The sequence below is a fragment of the Stegastes partitus genome, unplaced genomic scaffold (assembly GCF_000690725.1).
Source record: "Stegastes partitus isolate 25-593 unplaced genomic scaffold, Stegastes_partitus-1.0.2 Scaffold1186, whole genome shotgun sequence".
NCBI classification, from domain to species: domain Eukaryota; kingdom Metazoa; phylum Chordata; class Actinopteri; family Pomacentridae; genus Stegastes; species Stegastes partitus.
The window spans coordinates 186-19,237 of NW_007578917.1; the positions used below are offsets into that span (position 1 = coordinate 186).

At 42.2% G+C, this 19,052-nt stretch overlaps 1 protein-coding gene across 1 annotated transcript; it reads right to left on the bottom strand.

Moving 5' to 3' along the window:
* Positions 1-203: 203 nt before the first annotated feature.
* Positions 204-11,603, bottom strand: LOC103368672 (macrophage mannose receptor 1). The gene is made up of 26 exons (XM_008297113.1): positions 11,563-11,603; positions 11,387-11,453; positions 11,165-11,298; positions 10,205-10,248; positions 9,889-10,062; positions 9,534-9,688; positions 9,284-9,397; positions 9,063-9,178; positions 8,583-8,737; positions 8,297-8,502; positions 8,039-8,216; positions 6,917-7,141; positions 6,482-6,651; positions 6,325-6,395; positions 5,775-5,875; positions 5,555-5,674; positions 4,600-4,737; positions 4,359-4,513; positions 3,606-3,705; positions 3,267-3,502; positions 2,069-2,252; positions 1,694-1,942; positions 1,419-1,601; positions 1,194-1,250; positions 343-488; positions 204-248 (listed from the first exon to the last, which is right to left on the bottom strand). The coding sequence occupies exons 1-26, from the start codon at positions 11,565-11,567 to the stop codon at positions 204-206; spliced, it is 3,528 nt and encodes a 1,175-aa protein (XP_008295335.1). The 5' UTR covers positions 11,568-11,603.
* Between the last annotated feature and the right edge of the window lie 7,449 nt (positions 11,604-19,052).

Sequence of the window (19,052 nt, forward strand, 5' to 3'; positions counted from 1 at the left end):
ACACAATAACTGCGTCACCTGAGTTCAACACAGAGAAATGAAGTTTTATACCCTAATACTTCTTATTATTGGTGTATTACAATATACACAGTACTGTTTAATCTTGTAAAACTTCAGAGACTTTCAAACTACATTTTTACTAATTTGCCTTAAAAAAAAAAGTATCAGGGTTAACGTATGGTACAAAACGTGATGCTGATGATTTATGTGTCCGATTCTCCTGCGAAGTTGGGGTTGGTGAAAGCCGGCTGCAACACAGAAATGACACAACTTAGCATTTACATTCACAGCAGCTTAAGCACGTCTCCTCACCAAACCGCAGCAGGTTGATTATTCACTTACCACATCAACTTTACTGGTTGTTCTTGTTGGAAAGCTCAAGCTGCTCATTTTATACCCGCGCACACGGAAGAGGTAGAACAGCACTCCAGCTATCAAGCAGCAAAACAAGATGGCTCCAATGATGGCGCCGGCTATCACCCCGCCGTCTGTGCAAAAAGGGACACAGCAGATTTCAGAAGGGCTATTTGACATCATTCAGTCATGTCATCTATTTTAGTCTGACAATCTGCTGTGTACACTGGAAAAGAAAACGTGTGAAGTAATAAATGTAGAAGTGTTCAATGCTGAAATCTCTCTGAGGCTGTACTTAGGCCCAGCAGTGATTTGAGCTAAATGCTAACATGCTTGATATTAACATGCCGATTACAACACTTTCTAATTAACCATAAAGTACCAACGTAAACAAATTTTGTCCTGGTGGTGGCATTAAATCAACAGTTATGCATCACTGAAGCGATAACTAGTAATTGTGACAGATGCGTGAATGTCATCCAGCAGCTGTTGTGACATTTAACTCAAAAGTACTTTGAGTAAGGAAAAGATTGCAAAAGTTTGTATGATTTATCATCTGGGGACCATTAGGATCCCAAAACACTCATTAAAATCCATAGTGATAGATGAGATATGTCAGTCTGGACTAAGGGTGTTAATCACAAACTGGTAAATGAATAATTGCTGTTAATAATAATTGATTTAAATATATGAAGTGATATGGCAGACAGCAATGGACATACAGTGTATCACATTTGCTGGAGTTTCTGATGTAAAACGGAAGTGCATTTATTTTGAAGGGACATCAGCCTGTAGGTCTAAAGGGAACCAAATGTATTCAAACTGTAATTGTCACTTACTGCTACTTGGACCATCAGTGGGGAAAATCGGATTTTTGCCATCATCTGTTGCATAGTCTGAAAGAGAATTTCACAAGGAGAGACATTTAATCCGCTGCTCGTCATTCCAGTCAGAATACACAACATTTTTGTCTACAGGGAATTTTTTAAAACCAAAACTGAAGCTACAGAAATGACCTTGCAGTCATCCACGTTCCATAAAACTATCAAACCACTTATACTTACACTGTCGGTGGCGGCAAACAAAGCCTCTCTTCTGCAGGCAGTTGTTGTCATTCCAGTTGCCGTCGTGGTACATCTCCACACAGTTCTCCTCGGCTACATCCCCAGGATGAAAGGCTGCATTGGGCTCTCCAGGGGCCCAGTTGAGGAAGCCCAGAGACGTCTTGTCTGTCCAGGCCCAGCCAACTGGAAAACAACATACAAGCTTCTAGCATGTAGCTCTTAATCGACCTGTAAGCTTTTGAAAACAGTTCACTTCTGCACGATTCTAAACTCACAGTTGCTGTCCCTGGTGAGGCCGATCCAGATGTTGTGGTTTTTGGTGTAGTTCATGTTCCTGATGAACTCCAACTCTGCTCTGCTGTGAATGGAGGCCAGCTCAGTCCTGACCGACTGGCAGTAATGTCGGGCGTCCGGCCAAGAGAAGCCCTCCGGACCGTTGTACACAGAGTAGCAGTGGTGGCCGTAGGGGACCCAGAATGGCAAACATTTCCCATCACCAGGGGCGGGAGTCGGCGGCGGTTTCGCTGAAAGAAGATATGAAATCAACAGTGGCTCAAAGTTCAAGTGATGGGTCTACAACAAAGGCGAGAGGAAAATAAAAATAAAAAGAGAGGACAAACAACAATCCCTTCAGGTTCGGAGAGTTATACCTGTGGAGATCTTGCAGATGTAGGGTTTAGTTACTTCACACTTGGTGTCGTTCCAGGTCCCGTGGAAATAGAATTGTTCCTGCATGCTCACGCAGCCCTCGTCCTTGATGTTACTGGGCTCTCCTGGTCCCCACTGAGTGAAAAAAACTGGCCAGCCATCTGTCCACTTGTAGGAGCCATCCTCCTGCAATAGAAGACGATGTAAGGTTCGGCATTTTATCATGTTACTGTCAATCATTCTGCAGAGCCACAAAAAAACCATCAGCATCTTGAAGTCAGACTGGGATGACATCTGGAGAGGCAGTCGAATGTTGAGGCAAATTCTTGTTTTGAACATCCATGAGCATGCAAGGATCCCTGAGACTTCAATTTCATAAACGTGCAAAGTCCATAAGGGTCTGTGTGCAGACATCCTTCCATACGGCTTCATGAACCAGGAAAACAAAATATAACAGGAGAGGCTTTATGAGGAGATGTTACCCACTCCCTTTATAATTGATCTTTAAAGGAGTTGTAATGTACGACTTTGGAGGTGCTTTCCAAAACCTTTCAGTGACATTAACTGATAATATTTAGGGTATTATTTCTGAAAGCAGCCTCACTTTTGCACAGCACTGTATATTCTCCAAGTGGCCCTGAAGGTTTTGATTCTTTTTGAGATACTCCTCTTCGATTCCTGCCTCCACCCCGACAAGTTACAGGTAAATATAATTTCACTTGTGAAGCAACAGGATGAGGAACATCTTCTGTATGTTGTTCAAACTGTTATAAAGTGGTAGAAAGTAGCTTTTGAGATAGTTTGCTTGGGTAATCCCCTTTTCTGTTACTTTATGCTGCATTGCAGAGAAGTCTGACAGTTTTCATTCCTCTACAGGTATTTAAAAGCTATTATTGCTTTTCAGATAAAGATTTTGCATAAAAAAGACAATAATTTATTTATTTCACAAGCCTATAGATTTTTTTTTACCCATCTGGAAGTTACATTACATTAACATTACACATTGTTCTTGAGTGAAGTTCTTAATTTGTTTTTTTATCTGCACTGTTAAAGTACATTAAAGTGCATTTACCTCAGTACTTTTACTTATGTAGGATGTTCAGTGCCGAGCTTCTCCATACTTGTACTGGTACTTTTATTTTTCCTGAAGGACTTCCAAGGACTTCATTGTCTGTTTGTCTATACATGTTTGATCAGCACCTGTCGCCTGAGTCCGATCCAGGCGTTGGCTTTTCCCTGCAGCACCACTCCAGCGACGAAGGCCTGGTCGTAGCTCATGTCGATGCTGACCAGGTGTCCTCCCTCCTTCTGGCAGGCCGCCTCGGCATCGTCCCAGGTGGCCGGCGTCTCCACCAGCTTGTAGCAGTTCTCGTACCAGGAGATGTAGCCGGCCGGGCAGGGGTTCTTGGTTGGAGGAGGAGGGTCGACGCTGCTTGCTGATATGAAGGAAAATGGGAAAAAAAACTTTAATGAGGAAGGTCTGTTTGGATTTAATGGGTTTTTTTTTTAGAGAGAATAAGCGCTGGAGTGTTTACTGACATTTCTTCCTGGAGCAGGCGAAGCTGTAATCTTTGTGACAGGCGTCATCGTTCCACTTGCCGCTCACTAGAACGTTGTGAGTCATCGCAACACAGTGTTCCTGTTGAGAAAGATAACAAAACTTAACTCAGTTTCAAGTCGTCCTGTGTGGAGAGTCGTCCTCAAATGTATTCATACCCGTCCATTAAAGAAAAGGCAAAATTCACAATAGTCACTAAAATTACTAGAAACTGAAAAAAAGTAATAATAAATAAAAAATTTGCTAAATTATAATTTAGTGAAATAAGGCATTGCTTTTGAATTGTGGGTGAAAAGAATAATTCAAAAAAACAAAAAAACAAAACTGTCCCAAACAAATTAGAGCACTTTGCTGATGAGCAGTGAACCAAAATCAAAAAACCTGTCAACAGGTGCAGAAGTGTGATTGAGAGTTACGGAAAACACTTGATTGCAGTGATTGGCTCAAAGGGTTGTTCTACAAAATATTAGTTTACGAGTCCCATCATGCTTGTTTGTTTGTTTTAAATATTTCTGTTGAACCACAATTCAAAAGCAATGTCGTGATTTTCATTAATTTTTTTAAAAATTATTACTTTTGTCAATTTCAGCTTATTTCAGTGACACCTGTTTTTTTCCTTCTTTTAATGGGAGGGTACGAATAAATATGACTGTAAGTACAAAGCTTCTCAGTTGTTTCTCACCTGCCTTGCTTCAATTATTATTAGAAATCCTGTAGTGTAAGAGTGTCCTCACCGTTCCTCCTACGTTGTTGGGCTCATGCTCATTCCAGTTGGTGTACTTGACTGGACTGACCCCGTCGCTCCAGGCATACTGATTCTCAGCCAAGAGATCTGACAGGCCGATCCATGTGGGGTGATGCAGGTCCTTCAGGTGACTAGCCACAAAGTCTGGAGGAGAGGAGACGATCAAAATACACATCGTAGGCTCTCTGAACTAATACAGGTTTAACTTAACGGTTATCTGCTGAGCTTACCGTTCTCATACTGGGTATCAATAACTGCCAGGTCGCCTCCTTGCTCTTTGCACCAGCTCCGAGCATAAGACCAGTTGGCCTGAATATCATCTTTTTTCCCTCTGAACATGAAGCACTTACTCCCAAAGCGCAACCAGCCTGCAGGGAGGGAAGGTAAATAGGTTGTGTTACACTTTATGGATGAGTAGACAGTTAGCTGATTGGTGCACACATGTGTGTTTGTGAAATAAATATCATCAAAAAACAGCTTAGAACAACCAGGCCCATTGTTTTGACACCTGGATGGACTTCAGGAGGCAGTATAAATAAAATCCTCTGTCATGCTATGTCAGTTTTTTTGCACCGTGATACCGATATGTGTAATAATACAGTACGTTTCCTAGAAGAATCGGTTGGAAAAAAAAGTTTGAGGACACAATAACCCAAATGTCTTCAATTTAGCTAATCCTATGACTTAAATACCTCATAAACGAAAATATTAGATTACATGCAAAATCAGATAAGATCCAATATTACGATTAAGCAGTCCTGCTTATGAATGTAAAATGTTGCCAAGAAATGTCTAACATGCTCAGCAATAAAAAAGCAACAACCATGATGGCATTCAAGGTGTGATCAAAAAGTTCCAGGCCTGTGTCGATACAAAATTTTAATTTGAATCTCCTAAACTGTTTCAAAGCGGCGACTTCTCTGCCCCACTTTGTGGTCATTGGAGATATCACAAGTGTGGTGGTGACCAAACCGTCATTAATGCATATTCCTCTATGGAATGGTGTCAGTAATCGCACAAGAAAGGCAGGGGTGGAGATATTTTGGGATTTTGACGATAAAAGGAGCACACTAGACCTTCAGACCTTCAAAGTATGTTATTATCTATCTATAATCAGCATGTTCCAATAAAGAAAGACTGCATACGGTTACATTTTAAACTGTTAACATGAATGTAAAGCGTTACCCTCAGGACAGTTGCCCTCCCAGGGCTGTGTGGGTGGAGGAGGAGTGTGGACATCTCCGGGAAGCTTCTTACATACGAAACCTGCTCCGGCCCGACCACAGTTGGCATCGTTCCATCCACCTTAACAAGACAGAATTTATTGCAGACATCAGCATCAGGGAGTCGTTTGGTAAATATGAACAATACATTTATTTGGGTTTAATTGCTTGATTTGGAGTACCGTGATGTCTGTTCATCTGAACACACTGCTCCTCCCCGTTGGCATTGTTGGGTTCACCTGGATTCCACTGAGTGAACGTCACAGGGGAGCCGTCGACCCACCTGAGCAGATACAACAGTGGAATCTTACTATCCACCTCCATGTGATTAAAAAATGTTAAAAAGCCTGGATGAGGATTTACAGTGTGTTATTCACATCCTTTTCGGTGTTATGATAAACTTTACTTAGCTGGAAGTCAGTTATGACAGTTTGATGTTAGTTCATTGATACTGAATTAGTAAGAAGACCTAAGTGTAAGATGTTCAATCCAAATTATTTTATTTGTATTTATTTTTTCTAGCTGTAAATCTAAAAATGTCTTCATATTGTATCTATTGAGCAGCTCCAGGATCCATGTCCAATGGCAGCCTCACCAGTCTGTCAGTCTGTTGCTCAGACTAAGGAAAAGCAACTGAAACTAGATCTGTACAATATTATTAACAAGGTAAATTCGTTAAATTTTCACCTCAATTTCACCTCATCTTATTTCCGATCTCTTCCAAATACTTACATGTATTGTCCATTTGCTATCCCAAACATCATCATTCCAATCCAGGCTGCAGAAACCTTCCCCGTCCCCACCTTTAGGAGCAGCAAACCATCATGTAAACATGCGTCATTGTGTCATTTCTTTCCTTTTAGAGAAGGTAAAGCAAAAAAAGACTCACCATGCTATTAACGTACGCCTGTTCGTTTTTGTCGTGGATGGACGCGAGCAGCGCCTTCTCTGCGTAACAGGCCATCAAAGCCTGGTAGAAGTCGACCACGCTGGTGTCATTGTAGTAGTAGCAGATGTTGTTGTTCTTCCTCCAGCCGGGGTTGGTGCCACAATCCGGAGCTGAAGGTTGAGGTGGAAGAAAAAGGAAACAAGGCTCATTATTTTACAGTAAACTCTCACTCAAAAATGACAGTCTAATCTTTAGTGTTGTACTTCTTTATTCTTGTAGTTTAATCGTAGCAGCTTGAGTTCACTTCTCATCCAAGAGACTTCATCAGTTCTGGATGAGAGGTGAAACGTCTTCGAGAAATTCAAGCAAGTCCAGCTGCTACAATTAAACTATGAGAATAACCATGACCTGGATGACTGAGAATCTATGTGTTACCTGGGATAGGAGGTGGGGGTTCTGGTGGCTGGATGGGGTCCTTTCCTTTAGCGATCTTGCAGATCCAGTCCAGATGAGCGTCACAGTTGAGGTCGTTCCACCAGGACACGGTGCCGTTGGTGCTGCTCACCATCTCCACACACTCCTCGCGGCCTTCGTGGTTGTTCGGCTCCCCGTAGCCCCAGTTGGTGTGAGACAGAGGTGTGCCGTCACTCCAAGAATATCCTGGAACACACCAGAATGCAGTGAGCTTTTCTGTGTATTTGGATGCCGTTTAGATTCCACAGCTTCCTTAACCCTCTGAACTCCAACAGCTTCTGGGCGTTTTGTACTCCTGACACATTTTTACTCACTGAGGGCTCATTTATTTTACTGTCATATGAAGTCCTGCACCTCTATGGAAGCAGCTTTTAGCAAAAGACAGCTAGAAGTAGAGAGAACTCTAAATTGTCTTATAGTGTCATAAATACGGGGGAAAAAAGAAGGGGAAAGCAAAGACATTTTTTCTTGATTAATCCAAAAGAAACTGGAATCAATACGTAAAAGCACTGGAGAAATATGGCGGCTTCAGATGCTGGAGATATTTTAGTTTACTCCAGAAACATAATTCACCATGCGGAATGTGTCTTCTAACAACTTACTGACTTTATACTGTTTTTAAGACATGCTGCATTTTATTCATTGCTCAAGTATGTTTATTTTCTCTCTTAATCCTCATGTTGTGACCCTTCTGTTTGGTGGAAACACAGCCTGCAGTTCACCTGAGAAGTGGCTGTTGGTTGCAGCCAAGTCGTAATGTCTTGTAGTTTTATTATTTTCAAGAGTGTAGTTTTATTTATTGATTTTTTTTAAACAGGATTTTTTTTTGCAGTTATTTTTAAATGAGTAGATTACATGGATTTTGATGAAATACAACAAGTTTAAATTTACTAGTATTGCCTGATTGAACAAGACATCACACATGATTCATTAAAGGAATGTCAGAAAGCCAGAAGTCTGAGGGTTCTTTCTGCTTCCTCTGTTTTAGCTGTGACAAATGGTGCAATTTTTAGCAATTTTCTAAAGAAACGATGCTTCTCAAACTCACCGGTTCACCAGAGGGTTAAAACACATCAAACTCACCTCCTTCAGTCGGGTTGTGCTTGAGGCCGATCCACTTGCTGCTGGCTTTGGTGTACAGACTCAGGAAATCTTCCTCCTCCTGATTGTGGATGCTGACCAGATTGGCTCCTCTGGCGACACAGTCCTCATGTGCTCCTGCCCAGCTCTTCTTCTGGGACCAGTCCACTTTATGGAAGAGCTGAAGTAGATCAGTGCTAGAAGGTTAACCACTGATCTCATGACCACAGTTTTTGAAGTTTAATTCACTGCTGCTCTTACCTTGTAACAGCTCCTGAAGTGGGGCAGCGCCGACCAGCCGTCAGCACAGCCGTGTGAAGGAGGAGGAGTCGGGGCCTTCGTGGGTGGGTGGATATCGGGTCTGGGTGTCTCACAGATGAAGTTGTATTTCTCTGTGCACTGCTTGTCATCCCAGAAAGCACCGGCCGAACCCGACGTCATAGCCACACAAGTGCCATCCCCGCTATCTGGAGACAAAAAGGACATTAGTGTCCTGTGATGTGGACATGTCGTCCTGCTGATGCTGGGGTTAACGTTAGGTCGGCACCTGGCTGGTCTCTGTCCCAGTGACTGAAGGTGAAAGGAGAGCCGTTGTCCCAGATGTAGTCCACCCCTCCGCCGACCCCCCCGCGAGCACGCAGGCCAATCCACCACAAACCGGTCTTTCCTGACATCACCACTGTGAAATGCGCCTGCTCATAGCTGCAGTGATACACAGATGAGAGAGAAGAGTTATCTGCAAAAATCTATTATCGCTCAGTAGTTTATCCAAACTGCTAACATATCAGAATGTCATATTCAAATAACTGAGACACAAAGATGCAGAATATTCCACCATTATTAATTCAACTTCTTATTAATTCCTACATATTCCAGACGTGTAAACAAAAGGAGAATCACTGGGAATTAAAAGTTCCTTCTAGAGATAGAAGAGGACGGAATGACCAAATGATGAGTTACAGGAGACAGCATATTCAGAATGAGCTCTAGCATCGATCTAGATACTAAATGTGGAGGCCAAACTCACATGTCTCCGATGTGCAGCAGGAAGCCTTTCTGCCCTTTACAGAACTCTTGAGCCTCAGACCAGGTCCTGGCCGTCTCTTCCATCCAGTAGCAGCCGTAGCCGTACGCATCCCAGCCCTGACGCACAACCACAACCATCTTGTTACTAAAAATGCATCATCAGTAAGACTCATACTTTGTGTATCTTGAATCTAAACTTGAGAAGAAACCAGAATACGCTACCTGAGGACATCCATAAACAGTGGGTTTCACGGAGGGAGCTGGGTAATGTGCTTTGGGAGCTTTGCACATGTAGGTATTGAGTTCTGTACAGGCGACATCGTTCCATCGGCCGGTCTGGAACAAACATGAAATTAACATTAAAGCAATGATTATAATCTGCAAGTAATGAATAATGCAAGCAGATGCAGTTTGGCTTAAATGATGTCGTAGAATGAACATTTCATCCTGTGAGGTTGTCCGTGTCTCTCACCTCGTACAACATCTCGACACAGTCCTCGTGGAACCCGTCGTGGTTGTTGGGTTCCCCTGGAGCCCAGTAGGTGAAGGTGGTGATGTGTTCATCAGACCACGTGAACATACCAGGGATAAACAGGTCGTTCAGACCCGTCCACACGTCACTGGTGGCTGTAACACAGAACAAACTTGTTTACTTCATGCATGCTTTTGGTAAACACACTGAACATGATAGTTTTTCAAGCTGACAGTTTCAAAATTGAACCAGTTCCTACAAATGCTTCATGTGAGAATGAAAAGGAGTTTAATAGCGCGTTCTCTACATTCACCATTCAGCTTTCTGACTCTCGTTCAGCTTTCTAAATTCATACCCATGTACAAGTAGCTCTCCAGCCACGTCTGCTCCGTCATCGACAGGATGGATACGAGCTCAGCGCCCTCGGCCCTGCAGGCGTCCTGAGCACCGTGCCACGTCTTTTTGTCTTCAAAAGGTTTGTAGCAGAAATCTCCAAACTCATACCAGTCAAGTCCTGAGCACCTCAGCTCTGAGGGAGAGAGGAAGAAAAGGATTCAGTGAATTATCATGCAGAAAAATACAAAAAAATCAACAAACAGAAGTCTTTGTTTTTAAAAACAAGTGCGCCCAAAGGAGAAAGACTGAGGGATTCGAAAGGCGTCTTAACTCACCGCTATCTGCAAAACTGAAGGACACATCGTAGTCTCCAGAATATCTGTAGAAACGAAATGTAATTTTTTTGGTTGGTGACTTCTGGACTGCCATGCTGCACAACTACAACAGGTTCAGTTAGAACAGTGATCCTAATCTTTTATGTCTGATGTTTCCTCCCAGGTCTGTCAGAGGAGAACTGTACCACCCACTATGTTCCAAATTAGTTTGATTTGAAACTACTTTAAGTATTAAAATTCACTCTCATACAAATGAACAGTCATTGTTTAGGTGAATTTGGTAAACTTTGCATTCGTATCACCATTAGGAGGAAGACCCGTTCAGCCATCTATCCATCACATTTAGCTAAATATTGAACTATTTTTCCATTACTTGTAGATATACTTCAATCATTTTTGCTTAAAACCCTAAAACTATTTCCCACTTCTTTTAGCATTAAAATTAATGTAACACCCAACAGTGATCTCACAATGTCCTCGTGTTCCCTTTTATAAAAAGTTTTTGGGCGAAATCTGTTCAGAAAAACATCATATTTCAACTTCAAATATTGCATGATTTCCATCTAATGATGTGTTTTCTCAAAGTCTCATTGTGCCTCTGACATGTTGTCATTCTATAGATGGAACTGGGACAAACATCTAGATGAACTTCAGTGTATTTGTGTGGTAAATTCAACAGCTAATCAAGCCTTTAATCAAGATTTAGCTCCATTTTACACTGTTATTTTCAACTAGCTGTTTGTTAGTGCAGCTAGCCATTTAAAGATTTATTTTGAGATGATTTCTTCTTGTCTATTTCGTTGATTCATGTAGTTTTCATAACTCAGTCAATGTTTTCCTTTTTAGTCAAATTCTAATTTCTGAATTTGAATTCAGTGTCACTAATGTACTGAACTGCATTAATACCACCTGGCGTATCCCTGGTTGGGAATCACTGGGTTATGAAACTCCTCTACTCACTGTCTTGAGGTGATGCCATTCCTCGTGGAACCGGCGTAGAAGTCTTGTCCTTCAGCTTTCAACAGAGTGCAGTCTCCTCCGTTCTCGTTTAGAACCACTCCAGCGTGGATAGCCGCTGCACAGATGTTGGAATCCTGTTCAAGAGAGAAAGAGGGAATATTGTATTTTAAATTACAGAGAGAGAGAAAATCTTTTTGTGAAACAGACATTATGTTTACATACCCCACGATATACTGAGGTGCCGTACACAGTGTAGTCCTCCTTGGCGCAGGCTGCTGGGCAGTGGACACTGAAACACACAGCGCATGATGATGAATGGCAGCATCACGTAAACAACAACAACAACAAAAGTAGGAAACACAAACACAGCAGTACATCACTGGACTGGTTTTACTCACGTCATTTTATCACTGGCAAAGTTGAGGTTGGGTTTGTCTGCACATGTAACTGCATCTGTTGAACCACAGTAGTTTTTATTGACCAACAGTGTTTTTATGATTAAAAAAAACAAACAAACAATCACATCAGATTTTGGAATTTGGAAGTATACTTATTAAACTAGTAAAATGTTTTCTTACAGTCAGGTGAGCATCCTAGGATGTCAAAGCGAAAGCCTGCCTGACTGTTGAACTGCACTGGGAGGATGCGGACGAACTTAGCCGACACCGGAGTGCCCAGCAGATGAGTGTCAGGGGTGTTCCTGTCTATCGAACCTGGGAAAGACTGGAAGCATAGGAAAATACAGAATAGTTGTAATAAATATTAAAGCAAGAGAACCTGTCCGACATCCTTCAAGATGGGTTTTGAAAGTTTTGAACTGTAGGTAACTAAGGTTTGGTCCTTCCTCACCTCGCCGTCGGCTGTGTAGTCAGTCCAGGTTGTTCCATCTGTGCTGTGCTGGATCTTAAACTTGGTGAGCCAGTAGTCACTCTGAGGGCAGCCCTGCATCACGATCCCGGTTACTTTTCTGAGCTGGCCCAGGTCTGTCTGAATCCAGCTTGAGCTCGCTGGAATTAGGAGACATGAGATTTAGAGTATGTCAACGTGAAGGTACCAACATAGAGATGAAGATCTTTGCTGTGCCAAAAAAACCTGAACTCTGTCCTCGCCTTTAACTCTTGATTTAAGTATTATTTTACATGTGAAGCAACTGTGTCGGGACGTACCGCTTCCTGAAGGCATCCAGCAGGAATCTCCATTCAAACGGGCCTTTTCGGGAGTGAACTGACCGACGGAGGAGGATGCGGTGAGCTGGGTGTCTGTGACGTTCCCGTCCTCAACACCCAGGCCGTGCAGACACACTGTGAGCAGCCGAAGCACAAGACACAGCATTAGTCTGAGGTTGGGACTACGACACTTCATTCTGTAAACTTTAGGAAACATTGAGGCCGGATTTGAAAATGATAAAACCAATAAAAGAAGATCCTACCTTTCTGCTCACAGCTGAAGACGATTTCAAGATATTTAGAGACAGTGGGGCAGGGATCGTCGTCCACATGAGCGTATGCAAAGCAGAACTGACGGTTGTCACATGTCTTTCTGTAGTGAGGGAGCAAGCCTGGTACTGTGCACGTTCCTGAGAACACAAAGAATCTTTTAGTCTAACATAGATGTAATTAAAACAACCAACAGCAACAATACAGACAGATGAGGGACTGCAGATAAAGACTTTAAAGGGAAAAAAAGCCCTTTATTACCTCCTGTTCCACCAAAGTGTGGACAGATCTCATAACTGTTGCGTCCGTAGAAAACAGACTGGATGTTAATGACACTTTCTTCTGGACAGTGAAGGACAGCGGTAGAGTCCTGGCACACCAGCGCCGTCATAAAACCTGCGATGAAAAGTATTAACATAAGTACTTACTGATCAATGAATGAATCACTGCTTTGTGTTACTGGTTGATTGGGTTAAAAAGAACACATATAATCTTATGGTTTTAAAATGCCGCTGAGGTATCATCATTACCGTCGTGAGGTGGAGGGGGCTCAGGTGTGACTCCTGAAAGAGAAAACATGCGTCAACACTCTCGTCTTCATTTTCATTTTGCTGGGCGTCAACAACAACTTCAGCAACTTTTCTCACCTCTCCGCTTGCAGATGTATCCTCTCTTGTACTCACAGTTGTCGTCGTTCCAGTAGCCGTTGTTTATAAGAATAGACAGGCAGTCTTCACCTGCGTAGTCGTCTGGGTTACCTGTGAGGAATGAACCCAAATCCAGTTGGTTTCTTTTTTTTTTCCCCCTGAAGATAAAATGTTAATCTCTCACACAGCATCAAACTAACCTGCATTCCAGCGGATGTATCTGAAAGGAGAACCGTCCGTCCACTCCCAGCCACCTTCAGTGATGGAGTCGTGGCCGCCCATCCACATGGAGATCCCAGTGGGACTCTGCTGGATCAGACCTGAGAGGAAACAACAAAGACACAAACACTGGATCACTCAGCAGCATTTCACTGCCCTCTTTCAAGCCTATTTAACTTTTTTAATTGTGGTCACGTGTGTGTTTTGTAGCACCTGGAGTTCACCTTGTACACCCACTGAATCTGTAAAGATGCTACAGGTTGCTATAACAACAACACTTATGCTGACCCAGTTTTTAACAGATTGCCACAGCAGCTTTAAAGCAAAATTAGGCAAAGTTAAGCATACACCAATCAACCACTGATCTTCTCCTTAAAATATAACGTCCTGCTGGGGAAACCTTGGATCTTGGGTTTCACGTTGATGCTATTTTGACACGAACCATAATGAAAGACTGGTTGATGAATGACACGAGGAACACGACAATGAGCTCGAGGCGTTGAAATAAACTTCCCAAATCCCCACCCAGTCGAGCATCTGTGAATGCGACAGAGCGAGTCTGATCCATGGAGGCTTTACGCTGCAACCTAAAGGACTAAAACGATGAATGTTCTGGTGCTGTTTCAATGCCCCAGTGGATTACAGCTGTGTATTTTGCACAGGAAAAAAAAACTGATTTTGACAAATACTAAAAGGAAGCATAAGAAAAAAAAGTCTAACAAGCTGACACACTTTAAAAAATCTCACATTTCAACCATATAGTATTACCTGATATACTTTTCCTATTATTTTCTTAATATATTTAAGCTATATTCTTACAATCCCATTTTGGCCGTGATTTTTTGTTACATTAAAGATTCAGCTGGGACTGTTTTGCAGCCGGCTGTGGATAAACTCATGAAGAAACTCACACAAACAATCATCCAAAGAATTACAGGGACAAACACAAAAACTTCAAAAGTAATAGTCAGCAGTAGAATCAATTAAAAACATTAGGTCGTACCCTGTATGAAGGCCTGTTCAAAGGGATCTGTGATGCTAACAAGGTCTCCTCCCTGATTGATGCAGTCGGCTCGAGCCTCCCCCCACGTCCTCAGCGACAGGTAGTTAAACTGGTAGCAGAAGTCGTTGAAGGGGTCGGCGTCCCAAGTGCCACATTTCTCGTTCCATCCTGAAACAAAGACAACAGTTCACACATCCGGAGGAATGCAAACACACTTTGAGGTCTGATCAGAGCAGCGTGAGGCCGACCTGGTTCAGATGTCGGAGGCTGAGGAGGAGGTCCTTGTCCTTTGGCTGCGGAAAGACACGACAAAGACAAAGTAAGAACTGAATGCATTTAAAGGTTCCTGATTAAAGCATTAAACGACTGCCAGCATCGCACCCTTTTTGCAGATGTATTCCTTCGAGGCGGAGCATTGTTCATCATTGAGCAAGCCGGGTTCGTGGTGGTTCATTCCTCTGAGATGCACGCAGTCCTCGTCCAGATAGTTGTCTGGCTGGCCGGGCGCCCAGGGCATGAGGTCCTGAGATCAGGAGGAAACAGCAGCACATAGTGAGATGCTTATTTAATAGTTCTAGGACATTCTTCATAGTCAAACTGCAGCATTTTTGCACGATAAAATATCTTTCCCAAGAATTACATTTAGATGCTTTTCACACTTTTATGAAGTGTTACAAAAGATATGAGGAATTTATCTGCTCATGTCAAACAAATATTACTTGTGGCACTTACTGTAGGTGTTCCATCGGAGTACACAAACTGGTTTTCAATATTCATATCATTCAAACCCACCCAGGCCTCCCCTGGCATGTGAGCTGCATTAACAAAAGACAAGAGAGCTCATCAAAATGCCAGACAAGAGCATCACATTCATTTAAATTTCAAACTCCATTCTTACAGTCCCTGCACTGACACTCATCTCATTTGTTGCTGAGTTAATTCTGATGAACTGATGTGCTTTTATGAGCTGCTCACCAGTCAGGAAACTCAGTTCTTGCTGTGAGTGGAAGCTGACCAGGTGACCCTGCTCTGAGGCACAGTGAGTCTCAGCATCCTGCCAGTTCTTCACCACTTCAGTCTCAAAATGATAGCAGTGGTCCCCATACAGCAGCCATCCTTTATCACAGTGGGAATCTGAAGCAGACAACAAACAGTCACTAACAAAGCTGTGAGCAGACAGTCTGTGCAGAGGGAACGGGACGTTTCACTGACTAGGATCTGCTGTTGGCTTCGGGTTCTGTCCGCCCGTCATTTCACAAATGTAGCCCAGGCTCCTGAAGCAGTTGGTTGTTTCCCATTTGCCTTCGTAATTTCCTGGACAAGAACATAAACTCAGAGGATGTTGTTTTTTTTACAATGCCAGTCTGATGACATTTGAGAAGATCGGAGTGGCGGTCCTACCCGTGTAGATCTGTCCACAGTCCCACGTGTTTTCAGTGTTTTTGGGGAAATTGGATGCATAGTTTGAAAAGTTAACGTTGGATTTATCCGTCCACGTGAAGGTTCCGTCCTTGTCCTTGTCTGGTAACACGACAATCCAAAGAGTTAATACGAAGGGCATTTCTCTACAAATCACATTTATTACATGACAGTCTGGAGAAGTACCTGATAAACCAAACCAGATGTCAGGAATGTCCACCTGATGGAAGTCTGGAAGTTTCCCATTTATGAAATACTGCTCATCTTGACTGTAGAGAACAAACAGGACAGATAAGACTCTCTTCCGTGTGAGCAACCCAGTGGGGATTTTGGCTGCAACCAAGAAAACTGAATTCTTTAATCAAAATTGCAACTCTGACTGGACCACTGAGGCCAATGCGGCTACAAGCGGCTTTTAAAGTCCCTCTCTAGTCATTAATTCAACACCAAAAAACACATTTCTGTGAATCCAAATTCCTTTTTTATTTTTTCTTTTCATGAAAATAATCACTTGCTGTCGTAAAATGGCTCAGATGGAACACAGCTGCTTCCTCTACAAAGTGCAGAAAATTTAGTAGAGCTTGGGTCTAATTGTCTTTAAAAAGAATTTAACAAATTGGCTCAATGATTCCACTTGAACCTTCAAAAACCTACATCATGCACATTTACAGCTTCCCAATTGTAAAATTAAGACTCTTACAAAATCTCTGCATATCAAAATGTCCACTTTTTCCATGAAAACAATCTCCTGCTGCCGAAAAAAGGTTTATGTAAAACACAGTTGCTTCCACTAGAACGTGCAGATCCATGAAGTCTCCGTGTCCATCTTCGACTATTGTATATTCTTATTTATCTGTGTTGAATTCACTGAAATGCTTAAATATGAAACAGCACAGGTAGTCATCACTGGCACATTAACATCAACAGTGTCCCAGTAATTTAAAGTCTGCAAACATTAACCCCCATAAACTACTGCTGATAACCCATTTTACAGTGAAAATAAATAGATTTCTGCTATGATTATTTTTGTTTGTTTTGGGCCTTTTTTTTCTTTAAGGTTGATTAATTTTATCTGATAAATATTACTGTTTGTTTTCTAACTAAAAAAGTGGCTCCTGTGCAAAGCAAGTTGAATATTTCTGGACTTGAGGTTGCAGCAGAAGAACCGTGTGGTAAGCTGAGCAACATCTGTTCATCATTCATAGAAATTTATACATGGTTTTGTTATTTCTTTTCTTCAAATTAGATAATCTTTCTTTAACCCTTACATAGTGTTTTGGGTCAAATTTGACCTATTTTGACATTAGACAGCAGTAAAAATACCCTAAACATCGATCTTTTAGCCTAAAATTCGATGACTTTTCCTAAAGTGACCCAAAATACGCAAAAATGGAAATATTTTAAAATGTATAGCTGCTACAAATGTTTGTACACTGAGGCTGTTTTGGATCAAATGTGACCCGTACAGCCATTGAGATGGATTTTAGATCTACCAGTGTGGGTCAGATCAAGGGAAATGGTAGTTTAAGGGAATCCTGAAACTATACAGTCCATGTTTTATGTGTGTATTTATTTACATTTATTAATGTGACATGGGCTGTTCAGACATTCTAAATAGATCTGTAGTTAAAGATTGGCTATATACGCTTACTATGAGGGAACTCTTGACAGGAATTCTTCTCAGTATGGTCGATTTTGACCCGGACCACAGTATGCGAGGGTTAAATATGTAACACATGCCTGCAGGGTTGTTCTTCCCTACCTGTTCACGAAGAGCAGGTGAGCTCCAAATTCACTACACGCGGTGTGAGCCTCGTACCATGTGGTCAACATATTCTTGTTACTGACCACCCAGTAACAGCTGCCAGAAAAGCTCAGCCAGCCGCGAGGGCAGATGGCTGGAGGAAGAGCAGGAAAAGGTCAGGGTGAGAAGCAGAAATTTAAAAAAAAAACAAACCTCATAAACAATACATTGTACATGCATTTCCAAAACAATCCCGCTTACTGTTCAGGGGACGTTTACACATGTAGGGGCGCTCATATCGGCACACGTGGGACTTCCATTTCCCGTAGCCATCTGTTGAATCTTTTACTACTCCAATGCACGTGCCGCTCTGCGTATCACTGCAGGAGAACACAAGCTTTAAGCCTGATTTACTGAATTAAAATTGAAGTCTAAGCGGCTCGTATTTCAATAGGATGTCTTACATTGCGGGTTGATGTTCGTCCCAGTTTCTGTAGTCATCTTTTCGGGCGTCGGACCAGGTGAGATCGCTGCTGCCCACGACAATTTCACATGAAATCTTGGTGCATTTCTGGAGGAACAAAGTTCATCTTCATAAATATATGCCTGATACTTCATATTAAATTATAAAGAAATAAGAGAGCTTCTCAGCATCACACAATGTTCCTCTCACCAGCGTGGAAAGCCCAATCCAGATGTCCAGATGATCTGTGCCCATTATTCCAGAGATAAACTGGTTTTCTTCTTCTGTGGTGATGGAAGCCAGATCTCCTCCCTCGAACACACAGTCACGTCTGGCTAAAGTCCAGCTCTTCCTTATGTCTGACTTTAGCTTGAAGCAGTCGGAGGCGTACTGCCTCCAGCCGTTTGATAAGTCGCACTGCGGGCCGGGATTTGCTGTGGAGCACAAAGTGTTGTTAGTGAAGATTAATTTGATAGAACATGAGCCTGCCTGCTGTGTAGTCTAATGCTGTCATATGAGGAGCAGTTCAGAGCACATGTCAGTGCTGCAACTGAAGGAGAAGAGGTACCTCATAGATCTATGTAAAACTTTAACAATCATTTAATATACTTCAAATATTCAGAGTTTAATGTTCAGTAAAGATCAAGGGGTTGCAGTTTTTGACCTGGAGCAACATTATGATGAGCACATCAACATGTTGTTTGTATCTCTTGCTGCACTAGGACATACTTGTGTACCTGCATGAGAATGTAGGTGATTGATGCACCTCTAATAACCGTAGAAGGTGGACATGCAAATGTGCAGCGTATGTGTAACACCATGTTTTAACTTTGAAGTCACACCCTCCTCCTGTCTTCTCAAAGACACAAACACCCAGAAAACAACCTCCAACAACAAACAAAAAAAATGATCAAATACAAAAAAAAAAGAAAATATTTAAAGGTTCTCCATTGTAAC

Excerpts from the sequence above, each read along its gene's own strand:
- LOC103368672 (XM_008297113.1), bottom strand. Across the intron at positions 6,652-6,916 it reads ACCCCCACCTCCTATCCCAG|CTCCGGATTGTGGCACCAAC; the intron begins GTAACACATAGA and ends CTCAACCTTCAG. Across the intron at positions 489-1,193 it reads CACTGATGGTCCAAGTAGCA|ACGGCGGGGTGATAGCCGGC; the intron begins GTAAGTGACAAT and ends CTTTTTGCACAG.